General features: G+C 38.4%; 1 protein-coding gene across 2 annotated transcripts in view; it reads right to left on the bottom strand.

Moving 5' to 3' along the window:
- The window catches only part of LOC145990971 (ubiquitin carboxyl-terminal hydrolase 35-like), a 51,503-nt gene that overhangs the window by 14,631 nt on the left and 14,431 nt on the right, over positions 1 to 22,441 (bottom strand). For both annotated transcript variants that reach the window (XM_083126566.1, XM_083126567.1), the window contains exons 3-5: positions 14,294 to 14,553; positions 10,309 to 10,410; positions 2,229 to 2,387 (exon numbers count right to left, since the gene is read on the bottom strand). In XM_083126566.1, coding sequence (XP_082982692.1) covers positions 2,229 to 2,387; positions 10,309 to 10,410; positions 14,294 to 14,553 — 521 coding nt within the window. The remainder of the gene's footprint in view (positions 1 to 2,228; positions 2,388 to 10,308; positions 10,411 to 14,293; positions 14,554 to 22,441) is intronic.

Below are 22,441 nucleotides of genomic sequence, written 5' to 3'. Positions count from 1 at the left end.
AACTGGTGGAGAAAAGCTATCCAGAAACAGCCATTAAAGTCTATGTTATACAGAGCACTGACATTCACTACGAGACTCGGCAGCAAGCAGCCCGGTGTCAGCGCTTGTCTTTCCCGGTGAACGGGGTCCACGACAGTCGCACGCTACAGTCTGTTTTTTTCGCTCTCCCTGCCTTCGCTCTCTTTCCCTTTCTGTTGACGTTGCAGACTGACGCCAGTATAATCCTCCCTCGGAAGTTGTTGTGTCGTGTCCATGTGTTGAAGATTGTGGCTTAATATGGCACCACAAAAGTTTACATTACAACAAAGGATTTATCTTGTCGAGTGTTACTTCGGAAAGAGGAATTGTGGAGAAGTGCGACAACGTTTTGCATCGAAATTTCCTGGTTCCCGTTCCACATAGGACCACTACATTAAATCTCGTAAAAAAGTTTAGAGTAACAGGGTCAGTTCTGAATAAAAGTGGAAAGAAAAATGGTGAAATCTAAAAAAATAAAGTATACAAAGACAATCCGCTCACCATCCGTGAGTTAAAAGAGAATATTGTACGAGAAATTGGGAGAATTACAGTAAACGAACTTGCACGTGTAAATGCCAATTTCCTTTGGAGATGCAAGGAATGTGTTGCAGCAGAGGGACATCATTTTCAACACCTTCTGTAGTCAAGTTTAGTACAATATGAAAACTGTAATTTTAATAGCAGACTCTAGCGACTGTCGCGGACCCATGCACCGGGAAAGACAAGCGCTGATGCTGGGCCGCTTGCCTCCGAGTCTCGTAGCAGATGTCAGGGAATGCTCTTTACATGCGTAAATATGGTACATTTATTTTTTTAACCATAAAACACATGGATATTGGATTTGCATGATATTGTTTTTCGTGCACAAAAGTTTTGAAATTTGTAAAAAAGGACCATAATTTGCAGTTTTCCATGTCAAATTTGTATTCCTGGATGTTACTGAAGTTGTGAATATTAGTAATTATTAACAGTAATTATCAACAGATAGGAAATATTCTAGTCCTTCAAATGAACTTCATTCAGACTTGATCGGTTAGTTGATTTTCTGTGAGATTTCCATGATATTTTTGCTTTCAAAAAAAATCCCCAAGATTTTGAATGCTTGAAAAATGTGTTACAGCCCACACAAAGTTGTTTTTTTTTTTTTTTTTTCTTTCTTTTCTTCAACAACAGTAAACATTCTTCAGTGTTATCACACTTGCGATGCAATATGGTGCAATATGGTGCATGCAGTTCAGATTAGAGAGAACAGAAAATTCACCATGACACTTTTCGCATATTTTTCACAAACTTTACAGTTACTTCTTCACAAAATTGTGTCTAATAAATATCCATGCTAGGCAGCAGATCCATGATGATAACAAGGTCAAAGTGTTAACACGTGGTTTGTGTAACAAACCGTATCATTCTACAATGACGGGATACAGAAACTGGCACCATGCTATGACAGGTGACTCAACGATAGTGATAACTATGTTCAATAGCAATGTATGGTATGTACATCAAATGACAATAGCTGTATCTACACAGTGGATGCACTTGCGGCTCTACTCTCCAAACTCACTTTCCCTGCACTACTATTCTTCAACTCTGTTGTTTGAGAATGGCTGCACTGCAAAAAGTTTGTGTGCATTGCGCTCCATGGAAAGAGAATGATGGAGGTGGAGCAGACTTCACCGTGGCGGAGGGGACGGTATGCGAACGCGAAAGTTTCTGGCCGAAGGGTCTCTTGTTTGTAGTCCCTTTATATCTGTTGGAAGAAGTACCAGAATTTCTGCACGGTGCGAAATTTACTTGTTTCAGCCACCTATAGCAGACGAATATGCTACTTCTCAACTCTTCAACCATCACAACACAGGGAAGTTTCACCACCTATCAGCCAACACTTAGTTGTGAGTTGAGTCGGAGTAGATATGGCCAATATAAATGGTTCATAGATTTATTCTTAACAGAGCATCAGAACTTACTTTCTGGATAACCCTCGTATATTATCCTTCTCTGTGCACCTGCCATGTTAATTTCTTCATCTGTAATTCAAGGCTCTTTAATATTAATTCAAAATACTCCAAAGGATGATCCTTCAGTACCATGAAAGTCCAATTAAAATCATGAAGTGACAAATGAAAGTTCAGGTGGCATGACTCTTTTGACACACTATTAATCTCTCAATCAGAGAGGCTACCTTACCTACATCTATCAGGGTGACTCACCTTCATCGCATCCAACACTGGGTCGTACAAGTCTGGATAACCAGGAAGCATTCTCATGAGAGAATAAGTCACTTTGACTATTATCTGAAGGCAATGAGCACTAGAGTCTGAACTTTCATTCTGCAGTGCTGTTATCAGTGATGGAATTTTCTTCACAATCTGCAAGAGAAAGAAAAACACTAAAAACACCGTGTGTATGCATTATGTATTTATTTTGAATTCTTGCAACATTTATGTGTACTATTCGTTGTGGGTGGAACAGATTAATCAGGTCCCTACAGACATACCGGTTTATTGATAAAATTGCTGAGTTTTATCGATTCAATATTTCTATTAATAGACTATTGGTTAGTGCAAAATTCTACCTTTATTTTTTTCAAATTATATTTAAGAATATAAATCTATAATTTATTTACCATGTTTTTGTAAAGTAAATGCTCAAATGGGAAGTTTGATTCTGTGAAGCAAAATGCATTGCACTATGTACAAATATTAATTACAGACATTACTGTACTTCTGGATCAGTATAATATTGGTTATCTGAAGTAAAAACTTCATGTTGCAATATGTCCTTTGAAAGCCATGACCAGCCAACCGACTTTTCTCATATTCATCTAACATATTAACAGTGAACAAAATGCAAAACATTAAATATGAGATAATATTAGAGAATATATTTGATTCTATATGTTTAAATTCGAACCAAAGAAACTTTTTTGAGGTTAGAAACACAGCACTCAATAGTAGTCCACCTGGAGGAAAGCAGATTAAAACATAATTCAAATTCTTTTTCACCTAAACTATTTGTAATTATGGGTCTCTGTGTTCAGACTTGACAGCGATTTCTTCCAGGTGGAGTACTACCAAGTGCAGTGTCTCCATCCTCACACTACAGCTTTTACTTTGATATCTTTATAAAACTTAGTACAAAAAAGTGAAAATTAAATATATTACCTACAAGTCTATGTAGAACTGAAATACAAAGGAACCACAATTTTGTACCAAACCAAACTGAGATTCATAAGGACGAGAGGAACAAGTTTATGAACTGAATCTTTTTGGGGAGTGGAATCACAAGATCCGAATCCAGACTTGTTCGTTTTGCATTTTTCTCTTGCAGACCCCAAAATGCATGTAAATTTCAAATGTTCTACAAAATTCCCGAACATTTCCCTGCCAAGCCAAATTCCCTGACATTTCCCTCTTTCCCAGGTTTTCCACATGCGTAACAACCCAGCACTGCTTCCTCCACTAAATTTCATTATTAATCTTACAATTTGAAATTTATGACTTCTTCTCAACAATGCAACTAGAATTCTTAACTGCGAGAATTCATATCTTTGATCCACTGTAAACAAGGCAATAAGAAATATACGAGTACACAGAGCCTGTTCATACAAAGTTGTGCAGTGATTATTTCAAGATTGAGATATCTTAATCTTTATTGCCTCAGAGACAGAAATGGAGGAGGTAGGGAGGGAGGAGAGAGGAAGGGGGAGAGAGAGTGAGAGAGAGAGAGAGAGAGAGAGAGAGAGTGAGAATCAGTCTCTGTCTCTCATTTTCTCTCCCACTCATGTTATCAATTACATCTTAACATCTTGCATGTAAGCCCCTTGATAGGTTAAATTTGCAGCAACTTTTCACATATATATAAACCCAAATGTACGAGCAGAATATACAGGGAGGTTATTTCAGTCGTTTACCGCCAGCGTGTCGGCCGGTCGTCAGCCCCTTCATGCAACAGGTCCCGGCAAATTGCGTTAGAGGAAGTCCGTAACAGAAACAGCTTGTTTTGTAATGTTTCCACTTTTCACAATTACAGTTACAATTACAATTGAAATAAGCACGTACCTTGTCGCAAGGATGCTGGAAAAGGTGTCCTCCCAAATACAAATATTTCTGGCACCTTATTTCTGACATCTAATCTTAGATTAGACATCGCTACTTTATCCTCAGTTGTTGCGAGAGCGCCGGCAGCTTATCGGGGAGTTGTCAACCGTTAGAGGGCGCCTCATACTGCAGCTGTCGGCAGTGATGCCAACCGTAGGGACATGTACCTATATTTCGCCCGCGTAGGGACAGATTTGCCAAATGAGGGAAAACGTAGGGACTTTTTTCAATCTTGGAAAATAACATTTTATTGTGCAAAGGTGCAAAGCTTACTCGCCAGTCAGTTGCACTTTCTTCGTTCTCGGTTTGGAATGAATAGATTAGTTTATTTGGATACTTTAGCGAGGAGGAGAAAAAAGAACTAACTAACAAATCTCCATCAGAATTTTGGAACATGTTATCGCTTACCAAAAACCATTGAAGGCAAGTTCTTTTTTGAAAACATTTCCACTCTCGCGAAAATAGTGCTAACATTGCCACATTCTAACGCGGAAACGTAAAGAATGTTTTCAATGTTAAGTGATACAAAAACAAAAAAGAGAAATAGAATGGGACCAGAATTGTTAAAGACTGCAGGAAGTACAGCTTCACCAACCAAAATCTATCTCTTCACAGCAGTAGCAACATGTATGACTTCAAATAACATAATCAACAGTAAATGATTCAACGTTATTCATTAGGGGTGTGCGGATCCCGAAAAGTCGGGATCGGGAAAAAAAAATTCCAAGCAGTCGGGAAATACCGAATGGTCACTTTAAAAAGTCGTTAATTCTCGTCGTTTTCTGCATTGTAAGTTTCTGGAACTTATCGGAAATTTTAAGTTTTTATTCTACAAATGCAAAAAAAAAAAACACTTAAAGTGAAAATGACGTGTAGAATTCGAGATTTCCAGGGCTTCGGAAATTTTCCGTCCCGAAAATTTCCCGATTTCGTCGACCCAAAAAATTCTGTCCAGCACACCCCTATTATTCATTAAGGCAAGAATTTACAATACCGGATCATTCTGTAATTTCTATGCTACGTTTTATATTCACGAAATAATTAGTCGTAATGATTTATCTCAGGTTAACATGTTGGGGTGAGGTGAAAAAATTGTTCATTAACGTGTAGGAGTTGTAAAATAAGCTTTTCAATTCTCGCAATGATTATCGGTATACAAGTATGGTAGCCATATTTGTTGATATGAACAATCGACGTTCGCAATTAGTTACGCTGTCTACAGCGTTGCCACACTGTTGATTTCATACTTGGAGAGCATGGATCGTGTAAGAATGGCGGAAGAGAACAGTAAAAATGTTGTTAATGTTGTACAGATTGTTAGGTGGAGTGTGCAGGAGGATGGTCGTGGGCTAATTAATATAATTATGGATTTCGGTATATTGCCCAAAGAAGGTGCTTACATGTGACAGAGACAGTCACGATGTAGAAGAACATGTGGAGTGTGGACTGATTTGATTACAGGTAAGTTTGGCAACAGTGCATCGATCGTAAAATTGCAGGATACGAAAATGGCGTCTTCGATGATGAACGTTTGCCGTTCAAGTGCTACGAAAATAAGATTTTTTATCGGTTCTTAATCACAATTAGCACAAAACCATTCACGGATAGCCCCACTGACCATTCTCGGTAAGGTTAGGTTAAGTTAGGTTAGGCAAGGCAAACACAGTTAAAATTTGGGGTAAAAAAATCATGCTCGGGTAGCCCCACAAATCATTGACGGATCGCCCCACGAACCATTCAGGTAAGGTTAGGTTAGGATAGGCAAACATAGTTAAAATTTTAGGTCGTAGTAATATCAGGAATGTATATTTCGTTTTTTAGGTATTAGAAACACAAAATCTTCCCGTAAATAATGAGCAATCGTGCCGATCGCGGGCCACTCAATTTCACTTATTTTGCAATTTCTGCACGTGACCCACAAATTTTAACTTCAAATTCGTGATTGGGAGGCCTCAATTAGTGAGTATGCGAAATATTACAAAAATCGGGGAGGGGTCCTGTATTGTACATTCGTTCCTTCATTAATTGTGGAAGCACCGAGTAGAAAGATTTGGTAAGTAAATGTGTATATTTCATCTTCTGTTTTGCATGCTCATGAGGTGATGTTTCTTTTAGTAGCTTTACTTGGCGTAGGGACATTTGGTCAGTTGTAGGGACATTGCCGAAAAATGGTTAGCAACACTGTCTGCTACCAGACGTAGTGAGTATACCGTACCCTCATGTTCACTTCTGTTTGAGTTTATCACTACGCGTGTTTTTTATACTGTGTAATTGATAGTGCTTGTTCTTTATTGTGTGTTAATTGTTATTCATTCATTAGTTATGCCGCTAAACAAATATAGTCTTGAACAAAGAGTTTTATGTACGATAATTACGTGAAAACGAATTCTTGCAGAAAAGTGGTCAGGCAATTACGAGAGACAGGATCTCTTGAACCTAAGAAACGGTTTGTATTGCTGTTGAAGGAGGTCATTTTCAACATCTGTTATAACACAGGGGGCTAGTGATCATCATTATTGTAACTTTTAAATATCATTTTACGCTTTCGGTTAGCTTTATGCGCCGGGATGCTGTCTTCCCTTTCTGTGAAATGAGGATAAAGTAGCGATGTCTAATCTAAGATTGGATGTCGGAAATAAGGTGCCAAAAATATTTGTATTTGGGAGGACACCTTTTCCAGCATTCTTCCGACAAGGTACGTGCTTATTTCAATTGTAATTGTAACTGTAATTGTGAAAAGTGGAAACATTACAAAACAAGCTGTTTCTGTTACGGACTTCCTCTAACAAAATTTGCCGGGACCTGTTGCATGAAGGGGCTGCCGACCGGCCGACACGCTGGCGGTAAACAACTGAAATAACCTCCCTGTAGTTCCTATGCAATACTGCCGATTTTCTCACTGTCTGTGATATGAACAGCTCAGCGGTTGAGGCAAGAGAGGCACGGGATATGCTGAGCACCGTTCTTGCGTGGATTATTACAATACATAAAACCTGCTGCAAACTTAACCTGTCATGGGGCTTAGTTATCGGCTAAGTATCTACATAAAATTATTGACATTAACTAAGGCATAGCCAATAGCACTAGCACTAGAAGGTATTGGTTGTGATTTAATCAGTGGAACAGGTTGATACTCTTCTTGAATCTGGGTGCCTCACGGAGTGTGCAAAACACCATGAGACACTATATATCCTGGCAATTATGCAACAATATCGTGGCAAGAAATGGAATTTGTAATTAAATCATTATTTCATGTGAAATTATTTAAAAATTAAAGCAAAACTCTGGTATATTGCAATGATACAGTTCCACTGGAAAACTTACACTCACGTGTCAAAAGTCATGGGATAGCAGTATGCAAATATTTATGTGGCGCTAGCATTACATAACAGGTGCATAAACAGGAAGAGCATTATATGTGCTTGCATTTGTACTCTTGTGAATCTTGTGATGCATCTTCTAATGTGATTACGAGAATTATCAGAGTATGAATGTGGAATGATAGTTGGAGTTAGGTGCGTGGGACATTCCATTTCTGAAGTTGTTCGAGCATGCAACATTCCTCGATTCACAGTGTCAAGGGTGTACTGAGTACCTCATTGCAGGCATTGCCTCCCAACATGGACAGCACAGTGGCTGAGCACATCTGCTTAATGACCATAACCAGAGACATCTGAGCAGAATTGTCCATGCTAACAGACAAGTGACACTGCGTGAAATCACATCAACAGTCAATGAGGGACGTACGAGAGACATGTCTGTGAGGCCAGTTCAGCAAAATTTGGCGTTGATGGGATATGGCAGCACCTCGCTTGGGCTTGTGCACACATTCAATTTACCCTAGATGACTGGAAAAACATAGCTTGGTCAGATGAGTCACGATTCCAGTTGGCAAGAGTTCATGGTAGTGTTTAGGTGTGGTGCAGACTCCACGAGGTCATGGATCCAAGTTATCAACAAAGCACTGTGCTAGCTGGTGGTGGTTCCATAATGGTGTGGGGCCATGTTTGCATGGCATGGTTTGGGTCCTCTCATTGAATTGAACCAGTCATTGACTGGGAATTACTATGTTCAGCTGCTTGGTGACCATTTCATGGACTTCATGAACCTTAACAACGATGGGATTTTCCAGGATGACAATGCCCCATGTCAACGTGCCATGATTGTTCGCGATTAGTTTGAGAAGCATTCTGGTCAATTCCAACTAATGATTTTGCCACCTAGACAAGAACTCCATGGAACACATTTGGGATATGATCGAAACATCCATTTATGCACATGATCCTGCACCTGCAACAACACCGCAATTATGGGCAGCTATTGAGACTGCATGGCTGAACAAACATGTCTTCCGGGGACTTCCGCTGACTGGTAGCATCCTAGACATGCAATTGGATTAAAGTATTCATTCTGAACTGAATTCATAGAATTATGAAGTACTTTGTGGTGTCTGCTAACAATAAAAAAATTTGAGCATGATGACATAGCCTGAATGCATGAAAAACATTAACGAAAATTAATTGCATGCATGACACTTTAAAACTCAAAGTTTGACTTCATTTGTCTGTGAAGCAAATAGGCTACAGATGCTAATAATTTTTGTTGGTGAAATAAGCAAATTATATACATTCACAAATATTGACAGCTTAATGCAATTAAAAGCAATAATAATTTCCCGATCAATTCATTTTGTTATTTACCACTCCTTGTGGAATGCCCATAATTTGAATAATCCAAATATCGTGGCACTCTGTTTCCAATTCAGTGAAACTAAGCAGTAGAGAGCATAATAAGTTTACTGACTGAAATCTGCAAGAATAATGTACTACACTTGTCTGTACTTACTACCTCTTCTCTCAATTTCAGATAAAGGTGACATGGTTCAGAAGCAATGAGTTGTCTGTCTGCAGAAATTCCCAGTTACTAAGATTCATTGATGTGCTTGTTTATTAACAATATTTCATTACAAATTTTACCTTATATAATTTTTTACTTCGTAAGTTACAAACACATCCACATTGTAACAATCCTATTTGTTGTTGTTGAGTTGGTGTTTTAAGTCCTCTTTATGAGCAGTAAGGCTAATTGAGACTGGACCTACAGTTTAAAGTGGGATCTGAACCACTATGTGCCTCCAGCAGGTATTGAACCTGGGACACCTTGATTACAATGCGACGACACTACCACTGCATCATCGGGGAGACCATAACAATCCTATTTAAAGTTAACAGAATAATTACAACAGGCGGTGCATAACCAATTAAAAGTATAAAGGAAACATGTCATGAATGTGAGATCAAAATAAAATTAAGCAAGCAATTCTTTTGCCATAGGTGGACATGAAATCTTGCTTTCAAAGTAAGGAAAAAAAATAATTAATGCAATCTCCTCATAAAGCATTAACTTAATGATTAATAAGGAAATAGGTTAATAATTATTTATATCATGAATAGTGATAGGATACACAATGTTAGTAAGTGTTTATAAATCACATAATACAAATTTTCAACATTCTTCCACCCAGAAAAATTCTCTCCATTCCCTCTTTGGGATTCTTTGAAATTTTGACCACAACATACAGGGGAAAAAAAATACCCAACATGACTTCAAGGTAAGAATTAAAGTAAGAGACAAGAATGGAAATAAGGCTGTGAAGAAAAGTTACACCTAAAGAATACAAGAGGAAAAGGAAGATTGGATGTATGTGGTTGGAAATCTAGAAACAGGAGAGCAAATTTTAAATTATTTTGCAAAATATACTGTGACCAGTGTATGTATGTGTGTACGAGTGTGAACCACAAGTTTCAAGTAAAAAAACAAACAACATGACATATAGGTTGATACTAGTAGTAATTAGATTTGTAGAGGGACATGTGAGGACATATTTTTTTTAACACAATTCAATCTGTTTAATTTATGAGAGAAAATAAAGTTTTCACAGAAAGTCAACTCTAGGTTTGGTGAGGTAGCACACTTCTATGGTATGTTTAATGCAATAACACAAATCCAACGGCATGCAACTGTCGAGCTAACTTATTTAACAATGACAAGTGTTACATAATAATGTGTAAGTGGAGTTACCAGGAAAAATACAAACATTAATGTCCTAACTAGATTTTAAAGTCACGGCCACCTTCAGTGTTGGACTGATATTTCTAAATAAATTATGAACTAGGGAATATGTACAAACCTTATGAAATATAGTTTCAGTATGTCGAGTTCCAATCAAGATGTTCAAAAGCACAGGCAACACACCACCTCGTATTACAGGTACAAACAGAGCAGCAAATAACTGTAAAAAAAATACAAATGAAATATGAACTTACCCTCCATTATTATACAGAAATATGTAAACAAATAATAATAATCAAATCTAAGAATGTCTGTCTGCCACAGTGCTTGGCTTTTGTTGTAATGCAAAAAAAGTCATGTGCTCATGTGCTCATAGCAATAGAAAATTGAGTACACTCAAGTTTAATATTTAACATCACATAATTACCAATCACAGATTTTTTTTTTCTTAATATAAAGATCAATATTTCAGTTGGTTAACAGCAGTTTTTCCAAGATGATAGTATATCTTGTTTATCTGTCAATGAGAGTCACTGAATATAAATATGATATTAGAGAATAATTTATCTCTAGACTATACAAAATAATTACTCCATGATCCTGTAATTAGCACATTAGCAAGTATAGCAAACATAAACATGTCCACACAAATGTATTTAGGTTAGCAGAGTTAGTCTAGTCATGCAATTGTCTAATACAGAGTGATCAATTGAAGTGTAGACTGCCTTGTTGGTGTTTGCACTATCAACTCCATAAAGATTTTTAGGTTATCTATAAATGGATTGTTGAAGAACATTCAAAACTCTAGATTCTGTGCAGTTTTATAATTACTCAACCACTATCAGCTGAGAGCCAATATGTTGGTTGAGAATGTCACATACCTGAAGCTCATCAATTAATATACTTCAGAACCCATTTAATAAATTTTTCATCACGGGCAGTTTGTCGACATTGAAGGGTGTCGATGAAGCAAGCACACAACAGTTTCCATAATTATTTTAAACAGTGATTTACTTACCGGATTTATAAAAGGAGGTGTTCAAACTAGTTGCCTTCGATGCGCAAGCATTTTTATACATCTTTATTAAGACACTCACTAAGTAAGCTGGTGAGGGGGGGGGGGGGTAGAAACACAATACGTAACAAGAATCTTATCACTTCACAGTTGCCAGACAAATAAACAAGGCACACAATACAAAACAAGGACCCTTATCACTTCACAGACTCATGTCTACTTTCAGGACCTCCGTAGAAACCAGTTTCTAGTGCTCCTAACCAGCTTACGCTAGTGGGTGTTTTAATTAAGGTGTATCGAAAATGTGTGCACGTTGAAGGAGGCCAGACTGAACACCACCTTTTTATAATTCACTTTTTAAAATAATTACGGACACTGGGGTGTGCTTGCTTCATCGACACTCTACGATGCCTACCAATAGCCGTGAGTGCATCACGTGCTGATAGTGAAAACACCAGCACGGCGGTCTACACTTGAGTGGATCACATTGTATTTGTATATGAGTACCAGTAACATCTTATGCTTCTTACAATACTGAACCACCACTCTTCACCCCCTCCTTTCCTGGACATATACACTTACAATGAGCATTTGTCTTCTCTCCGAATGTGCCACCTCAAGAGTCTGGATGTCTTTGGAATGATGCAAAGTCTGTGAATTTCATGTTGTCCGGAACATTTTTGTTGCTTTCTAATGTGCCAATAGTGCATTCCATGTAAGAGTGCCGCTGAACCTCAATTTTTAAAATTACATGCAACACTAACTTTATCTAATAATCTAAAATTATCTTTTGGATAAAAATTCAAGTATTATATATAATTAAGTTAGAAAGTAGACGGTATTTTGCATGCATATTATTAGTTTATTTTAACTTTTTGATTTAATTGTGTTTTCTATTGTGTCCCAACCGTGACACCAAAAAACCATAAATTGTTATATTTCCCCTTCAACTCCACTAGAATATTCAAAGGTCAATTACCTTCTCCGTAATTTATTTTTCATCATTTGAAAATTCACAGAAATTAAAAAAAAATTGGCAATGTTTCATCGGTCCCACCCGTGACACAAAATTCTTCACTTAGGGTGAATTTACACTGAAGAGACACATGTCGCTTGCAAGCGAACACTCAGTAATCAACTGAACCTTCCGAACCAAAGCGACATGGCGAGCTGCACGTGTCTCATGTTGGTTGCATGTTGCTCGGACACATATGCGCAGTGAATGCTTCATTCCAACAAGCTATATTTAGACTCTAGAAGCTGTAATTTTCTTTCAACATCGTGTAAAGAGGCCGTTTTTGGGGCATTTAGTACATGATAGCTTTTATTTTAAAAATCTAGCTTACAGAGGCACTTTAGTCCAAAATAGATTAGTCAACATGGTAAAGTACTCTAGTGCATTGTTTTTCAAGCAGCGTACCCTCGTATCAACTATACTGAGCCGCGAAAGGTTCTGCTGAAAGTGGTTGACAAATAACACAATCCCAATATCATATTTGAGTTGCGAGTTTTCGTTTTTTAAGTCCATTTTAAGCACAAATAGACTAATCAGAACTGGATCTGCCCGGTGCCTCCACCTGGTATCAAATCAGGAATCACTTAATTACAAGGAGACGACGTTACCACTTCGTCATTCATATTTTTATATTTGTCAATAATCCTACACATAATCAAACTATTACTCTTTATGATTACGCCAGAATTTATTTTTCAATAGTTAATTTTATGGACATGTTAATTCATGCATAAAATCTTAATACTGGAAAGGTATTTACGAGGAAAATTTTTGGGCTAAGGGTATTGACTTAAAAAAAAAAAGTACTGGGTCATGGTTTCAAGAATGTTGAGAATCATTTCTCTAGTGTTTAGGTCTTCGCTTTATCCAGGCAGGAAAGTCTAGCGTATACAGTTTCAGGTGAGTACATATTATTTCTCAGTTTCTCATGGACAACATGCCTCTACTGAGTTTCAATAACTTGCACAAATTTTAAAACGAGATTTGTATGTAGCAATGTCTCTTGTTACGTTTTTTCTGATGACTAAAAAACAACTGTTTAATGCAATAATATCGGTATCATCATGCGAAATGAGCAAGAAACAAGTGCCGCTTGCAGCGTGTCGCATGCAGCTTGTCACTTTGGTGTGAAACTCTCGTGTCGCGTGTCACATGTTTCTTCAGTGTGAATTCTCCCTTATAGCTACAAATCTGGGAAAGTATTTGAGGGTAGTTCATGGGCAGTGTTTGAGCTTTTGCTTTTTGGGGTGCCAGACTCTGGGAGAAGCATATGATGTACCTGAGGGTTATTGAATATCCCCTATTTTGTAAGGGGTTCGGAGGCCTTCCCCCGGAAATTAAAAAAAAACAACAACTTAAAAACACTTAGCTTTAAGCCTTTTACATTTGAAAATGTTAAATTTCCTCGCTTAAGTAAACAAATATTAATTAGTATATTGGTTGTCAGTTTTAAAAGAAGCAAAACAGTACGATTATTGCATTTTGCATTTCATTAAATTTTTATTGATACAACACTCGTATTACTTTAAAAAATTTATGGTACAATAGTAAGCTTCAGAAATTTTAGAAAAATTAAATTGAAAAGTTCTTTTGATGCCCCAGCAGTAACTGTTGACTCAACAGAAAGTCATTTTAGGTTTTTCTTTCTTCAAACTGTACACATCAATCAAATCATCTAAGACCCGCTATTGTGGCACAATTACCGCACATGCCAACATGCCAAACGTCAAGATTTGCGGTATGGCTTCATAACAAAAATACGTTAACTGAACTTAATCATATGTTATCGTTTTAATCTTTTTTTTAAGATGGGAGGCCTCCCCTGGCCCCTCCAGAACTCCGCCTATGGGGTAGTTATGTTTAATCAACAGTGTTTAGTTTCATAATTCATTGCACAGGAACAGCAAGAAAAATGTTGCTTAACTATCAGTAAAATAGTTACTTCAATGCCAATAATGTAGTCTGCGTGTCCCACCTGTGACAATGGAATGTCCCTACAGTAAAATGGAGTATTTACTATTTTACAAGAAGCGGGTGTTGAAAGAAGGAATCATCATGAATTATTAATGTTACCTTCTCAACCACTCCTATAGACACAGCTGTGAGGATCATGTAGTTCTTTCTATTTGCGATCACCTTCATGAAAGTCAAAATCCAAAAATTCATAGCAGGAGACCAGGTGAGCCATTTGCATAGCTTCATAAGTGACACAGTTATGGCTCCATCAGACACAGAATCTTCCTGCAGAATCCCATGGACTGCCTTCTGAATCAAATTATAATCAGCAAGCTCCAAAACAAAGCACAATGCTGGACACGGCTCACTCTTAGGATCTGTACAATACAAGAATATCATGAATTACGACTGTGTATCAATATAGATGTACGACACTGTTCATAATAATATATTTACTACTCACTATGAAATATCATGTCATTGATTTTTTAAGAAAAGAGGAAATGCATGCTTAAATATTTACTTACAAAACAATACAGATTAACGAAGAGGTTTTCTCGGGATATCAACCAGGCGATTTCAAGATAGGCTTCCATATCAATCCCTGAAGATGAGGGTGACTTGAGCTCTCGAAAGCTATCCGGAAATCATCTGGTTGATATCCCGAGAAAACCTCATCATCATTTGCCGCCAGGAAAACTTCAAGAATTAATACAGATTAATGTTTCTTTTGTATTAATTTTACATAAAGGATAAATTAAGACCAATACCTGACCATTAGATCAGCAATTTGTAACTTTCTTAACACTATTGTAATGAAATATTATAGGCAGCAAATTCATGTATTTATGCCACAACAATACATTTCAGTTTCATTAACCATAAAACATTACAAATGCAGTATCCACATCCACCTGTTCTTCGTCATAATGTTTTATTGTACCAAATATTCTGATCACAATTTTCATGTGCTCTTATGTGACTTTATTTGTGACATTTTACCCTCGCAGTTGACTTATGGGTGTGGCAGGCAAATGTTTCCTCTAAAACAATTATAGCTCTGATATTATATTACTCCCCCACCCCCCAAAAAATTCTAACATTGATTTTTGTTCAAAATTGAATCTCAGTTGTGGGCCTACATTTCAGCCATATGCATTAGAGATGGTGAAAAAAGGTGCAGAACATAAAATGCAGCTTGAAATGTACTGAAAACAATGTTTTTTATCACAGCTTACTAAAATTTCTCTTAGCCAAGTTACCATAATTGTCACAACTTTCTGCAAAGGAAAAAATTACGCAAGTCATGAAACAAAAATGGCTGCCATTTTTAAACAGTCAAGTTTGAGAAAAATAATGCCCGTTTGAACAACAAAACCATGACAATTTTTAAAAATGGTCAAGTAACCTTTTTTCCCCTTCCATTTGGCACGAATTGACCCAGTACCAGGCAACAGAATTCTGCACTTCCCACCTTACGATGAACCTTAAAGTGGTGAGTTTCATGAAAACTTCTTATGAAAACTTCTTGCGCACAAGAGAAATACAGAACACGGTGTTTAACTTGTGCACCCCAGTTTCCTAACTGTACAACGTTGAACTCCTGCCACTGGCTGGTTGCCATGGACATGCTCTGCGTGACCCCGCCCGATATTGCTTTTAAAACCGTACACTGTATAGTGTTACCAACTCAAGTTTTTGGAGCAAGATTTGTCCAAATCACAAATCGCATCAAGGGAGTAAATTGTCACCTATTACCTAACTAGTCTCAGTTGTAGTTAATAGTAGTATATATTAGGGATGGCCAAACGGATCCGGATCCGAAAATTCCGGATCCGAGAGTTTCGTATCTCAATCCCATTATAATATTACCACACCTTAAAAGGTATTATGATCTTCGATTACAAAGAAATTTTTCATTAGTTAGTCCTACAAGAATTTTTTTCAAGTGTTGTTCCTAAAATACTTTGCTACGCATCGGCTAACACACTCGTGCACAAAAATAATCTTACTTGTTTAACATAAAATGTCAGAGGTGATTTTGTAAATGCCATTGAAACGAATATGTATTCATCCGAATGTATTGGAAATGAAAACACACATAAATGTGAGACATTCCATTCCAGGATGAAATCTTTAACACATATAACAAGATAGAAATGTTATACAAAAATTATACAATTGTTCTACAGTTACAGTTTTATAAATTAAAATAAAACATTATAACATATGCAGTGTTATATAATTACAAAGTGTAAGACTAACAAGGGAGGTTATCTAAGTGTCACCCTCCGATTTCCATGAAACTTGGCAATTGCATAGTGGGGTCGAATGGAAGAAATACGTGTTCTTTGTTTCAGCTAAAAAACGGTTTTAGGGAGCAAAACCCCCTCAAATGTCAAGATGAGGACAAATTGAAGTGAGGATCTGACCCCTGTGTACCTCCGATTTCCATGAAACTTGGCAGGTGTATAGTGGGGCCCAATGGAAGAAATACGTTTTTTTTTGTTTCAGCTAAAAAACGGATTCAGGGGGCAAAACTCCCTCAAATGTCAAGATGAGGACAAATTGAATTGAGGATCTGACTCCTGTATCCCCCTCCGATTTCCACGATACTTGGCAGGTGTGTATAAACGGGCCCAAATGAAGAAATACGTGTTTTTTTGTTTCAGCTAAAAAATGGTTTTAGGGGGCAAAACCTTCTCAAATGTCAAGATGAGGACAAATTGAAGTGAGGATCTGACCCCTGTGTCCCTCCTCCCCAACGTTAGCAGAAGGTCATTGACAATGGAGGCGACTACATTACTGACTGAGTGTTTTTGTGACTGTGCATTGTTAGACTACAATAACAATGTTTCGTTAGACTACAATAACAATGTTTCATCTTAATACCTGTGTACTTGTGTTAATTAATTACTGTATTCCTGTTAATGTATGTTACACTACGAACTTATACACCGACCCAATAAACAGGGTGTAACATAAATATGTGTCAATACTTGGGGAACATATTCCTCACATGGAGATGATGAAATAATGTTATATGAACATGGGTCCGGAAATACGTCATTGACGCGTTAATGAGCATTTTCGAAAACACTGCATACTGTGTATGAGGCGAAAGGGGTGTAGTGTGGAATGTCGAAAAGAAAAGGCCGTCAGATGCTACATACCCCACATCTAAACTGGCAGGAAACATGGTGTTGGGTTCGAGAAACACATCGTAGTCAGGAAATACTTTACTGACATGTTACAGTTTGTATGCTACTACATCACCCAACAGCCCATACCAGAACATGCAGTCTGCATGCAATGTAGTAGACGTTCTGTGAACCCCCCCCCCCCCCGGATGAACGTATGGAGGAGGGGAAGGTACAACGTGTCAGTTCGGCAGTTTACCACAAGTGGCATCCCGTGCGCACAGGAAGACGTAGTGAACTTGCCAAGCAAAGTACGTCAATGCTTGCCGAACCAGCATCGAGGAAGTACTGTCAGTTGTGTGTTCATCAGGGACGTGGGTGCAGGTACAGTCAAATGTACAGGTATTCAAATGTAGAACCGGCCAATGCCAATTTCATGTATGGGTTAGCAGGCGGCAATTTGACTCAGAGTTTGTACCACGAGAGATATCCAGAATAACAGTGCCCAGACAGGAGAATGTTTCAGGCAATACATCATCGTCTGAGGTAACAAGGAACATTCACGCCTGCCACACGTGTCAGGAGAAGAGAAGGGCAAGGACACCACAACTGGAGTAGTCGATTCTGCATGCCATTGTGTCAGCACAAGACAATTAGCAGCCAGACGTAATGTGGACCACATGACTATCTGGATAGTGTTGTGTGACAACCAGTTGTACCCGTACCATTTACAATGCGTGCAGGCTATGTCAGCAGCCGATTTCCCCGCACGAGTACTGTTCTGTGAATGGTTTCGCCAGCAATGTGCAAACCCTGACTTTAGTACAATTGTTCTGTTTTCCGATGAGGTCTCCTTCAAATGTGACCAGATTGTGAATTTCCACAATCAGCATGTATGGGCTGACGTGATTCCCGGTTTGCCATCAATGTGTGGGCTGGCATTGTGGGTGATTGCTTGGTGGGGCGCTATGTGCTTCCACATCCCCCCAGCTTAACAGACGGACATACAAAGCGTTCCTATGGGACACCTTACCTGTGTGAATGTTCGTCGGTTTCTGCATCGAGATTTCCATGGTAGGTGGACCCATTACGTGGCCTCCACGCTCTCCAGACCTCAACCCACTTGACTTTTATTTGTGGGGACATTTAAAGGCTCTTGTGTATGCAACATCGGTGCACGATGCTGAGAGTCTTCTTGTCCATATTATGGATGGATGCAATACGAAACTGAATTCTCCAGGGATTCACAAGCGCATCCAGGACTGTATGCAACAGCGGGTTGCTGCATGTCTCTGTGCACATGTCGGACATTTTGAGCATTTCTTGGGAACCTGTTTGTCTGTTACCTCCAGGTCTGGTGTGCAGTGTTCTGCTATGGGGTGTTGTGTGATGTAGTAGCATACGAACTGTAACGTGTCAATAAAGCGTTCCCTGACTATTGTGTGTTTCTCGACCCCCCCCCCCCCAAATCTCTGCCATTTCACCCGGGGTCAACGCCAATGTCTCCCACCATGTTTCCTGCCAGTACAGATGTGGGGTATGTGGCATCTGACAGCTTTTTCGACATTCCATACTACACCGCTTTTGCCTCAAACACAGTGTGCAGCGTTTTCGAAAATGTGGTCTAACACGTCAATGACGCATTTCCGGACCCATGTTCATATGACATTATTTCGTCTCCATGAGTGGCCACGGTGGCTCAGTCGGTAACGCGTCTGATTACCATGCTAAAGGTCCCAGATTCGATCCCCAGCCGGTTCAAATCCGGGAACTTTTCATGGCGTAGTGCTAAGCACAGGGGAGCACTTCTTTTTTTTTTTTTTTTACCATGTGAGGAATGTCCCCCAAGTATTGACATATATTTATGTTGCACCCTGGATATATATATATATACGGGATAAAATGTGGGGTGGGAGCACATCGGAGCATTGAAAAACACTTCACGTCTTATAAGAAAGGCAGGGGAGATAGGCACGATAACCCTGAAGAGCAAAAGGGAGTGTACAGGATAGTATGTGAATATGGAAAGGAATACGTGGGACAGACGAGGAGGAGTATGCAAATTAGGTGGAGTGAGCATGATAAAGATGTAAAGGAGGATATACCCAAGACAGGATTATCTGAGCATGTATTAGTTAACTAGCATAAGATCGCCAAAAGAGAAGTCATCAGGAAAATTAACAATAAATTGAATAGGAATGTGTATCAGGCAGCCTATATATGCGCAGATAATAGGAATAAACTCAATAGGATAAACTGGATAAACTTTTTTAAAAAATGGGATAAAGCCACTGGGAATAGAGCCGAGATGGGCTTCCATGTTACCCCTGAGTTTAGGAAAGCCGCCGAGGTGGAAGTTGAATTCACCTTGGATTGGTGACTCACGAGCCCCAGTTGGGGAAAGGCCGGAGGGGAGGAGTTTACCTTCTCCAAGCATGAGCTGACACCATGCATTCGCCTACCCCGAGCACCGATCGGCAGTTTGCCTTCAGCAGCTTTGAACATTCTTTTGTTTTAATAGAGTATTGCACGGTTTTAGTATGTGTATTTTAATCATTTTTTTAGTACGTGTCTTTTCCAATACCTTTGGACCCAAATCCTCAACCAACAATTTCTCGACGAGGCACCATGTCAGGTGTCTGAAAACATCGTTTCAACCTGAAGAAGGAGGTAGTATAACCTTCGAAACGTAGTTCGACAAATCTCATGCTCGCACACGTAAGTTACTGATCTTTAATCTTTTAACCTTTAGTTGACATTATAATTTTGAAATGTGGCAGTACTTTAGTTATCAATAGGAAATACCTTTTTTATTGCTACGTCCTAGACATATGCTATATAGAGATCTTTGCATACCATGCACACAGAACCCCACTACTGAAATTCTATAGGTCCTAAAAATGGATACTTGAACTTTAAATTCCGGTAAATGCCTAAAAGTTCTATTTTGACTTGAAAAGCCTTTTAAACCATTCGCTTAACTTTGAAATTAACTTTTATTAAGAACAACAATTAATTTCCACCACAAAATTTTGAGATCCTTGAACTTCGAGAGCTTGAAAAAATCCTAGTGACAAAAGAAGCAATGCAACACAAGGGGTGTCAACATCTTTGCAAATTTCCGCCATCTTCCAGCTTAAATGACGAAATTGGAAAAATGTGGAGCGAACTGACTGGATGAGGCATTCTAAACGCTACACTTCCCAGGCAATTAAAGGGAACCTAGGATAGCATACCAAACAAAAAAGTGTGTTGTTTTGGAACGGAATCCTAGCCACAAGATCATTTAGTTGTTAAAACCGAACCGGCATTATTCCCGGCCTCAAACAGTGTAAGATCACGGGAAGATTCCACGAATACATCCGTCTGATTGGCTGTTTCGAGTGACTGCTGTAACGAGTGGGAAAGGCAACTCTGCAAGTGACCAATCACATCACCTATTACCCCCATTGACACAACAGTTAAGTGAAAAGGGAGGGTTTGTCGGAAACTACAACTGCCCTAGTACAGAGGCTGTTATCAAGGACAGAATACTACTGCAAACCTGCCTGCGGTTTGAGCTTTGAGGTTGAGTTTTTTTGAGCATACTTTATGCACAGACAGACTAGTCGGTCTTGATCTACAGTTGATTGATTGATTGAGTTTGTGTTTTAAGTCCACTTTATGCACAGAAAGACTAATCAGGATTGGACCTAACATTTTAAATTGGGATCCAAACCACTATGTGCCTCCACCGGGAATCAAAACCGCGACTCCTTGATTACAAGGCAACGATGCTACCACTGCCCCATCGGGCAGGCTGACCTACAGTTCATATGGGATCCCAACCATTATGTGCTTCCAACGGATATCGAACCCACAACTTTTTCCCTTCATTAAAAGGTGACAATGTTACCACTATGTCTCGGGGAGAAACAAACCTGGCATGGGAATCGGGAACAGTTGCATTTATGAAATTTGCACCAATAACTTCCTGTGATGTGGAGAAAAGGATATCTCTCCATGTAGTACACATGCCTACTCACGAAAGAACTTCACCACGGAGAAAATTGAAAACCATATGGTGGTGCAGTGCTTAAAAATATGATAAAATTTTTTACATTGGACTAATTTTATATTTTTATAATCAAAGAATGGTGTTCATTTCACTAAAAATAGTAACTTTTGTACACAAAATGCATCTATAATTATTTTATAAAATTTTTATTAACGAATAATTATGCCTATTAATTTATTATAAGCACCTAAAAGTCCTAAATGGAGTTTATAGTCATCCCTCTTCTTTTAGCATCTAAAAATCCATTCCCTAGTTATCAGTCACTTTCGTATGTTGGGAAAAGACAGTTTCACCTGTGACGAGCAACTGTTACAATAAATTTTTGCATGTATAAAACATTAAAAGGCAGAACTGAGTACAATTTATTGAAATGTCGTGAAAGTAGAATAAAGTTAATTGTGGTATAATTAAACTGGAACACTTTTTAAATCATTCTTCTTTTCATTTCTCAAAATATAGTAGATGTGCAAACGATTTTCATGTTATGTTTTCTTTCGAATGCCATGCACTGAGACAGTGACCCCCTCCCTCCCTCCAGTTCCAGTTCAGTGCATTGATTGAACATTATGGGTTGCTTGTCTATGTAGGGTAAAAGTTATTTAAGGTTAGGAGCTCTATACCAATGTAAGTGGTGCACTTTCATAATATACCACAATTTCAATTCTTTTTAAATGAGACTGTGGAGTACTGAAGTAAATATTAGGGTCTACCAATTTGAATGTCAGAATTTGAAAGAGTGTTATGGCAACACTGACTCGAATGACGAGATGGAACTATGACATATGTGTGCAGCAGTCTGTGGCAAGTTATCATGGAGAGATACACAATGCAACAACGCATAGAAATTATTCAAATTTATTATCAAAATTCATGTTCAGTTCGACAGACATTTCGTGCATTTTCCGATGAAGCACATTTTTTTCTTCATGGCTACGTTAACAAACAAAACTGTAGGATTTGGGCAGATGAAAATTCGCAAGTGATTCTGGACGTACCTCTTCGTCCTAAGAAAGTGACTGTGTGGTGTGGTTTTTGGGCCAATGGCATGATCGGGCCTTATTTTTTTTG

Source organism: Lepisma saccharinum, chromosome 8, assembly GCF_977018435.1.
Source record: "Lepisma saccharinum chromosome 8, izLepSacc3.1, whole genome shotgun sequence".
NCBI classification, from domain to species: domain Eukaryota; kingdom Metazoa; phylum Arthropoda; class Insecta; order Zygentoma; family Lepismatidae; genus Lepisma; species Lepisma saccharinum.
The sequence above is the reverse complement of the archived record's forward strand: the minus strand, read 5'-3'. Positions and strand labels throughout refer to the sequence as shown.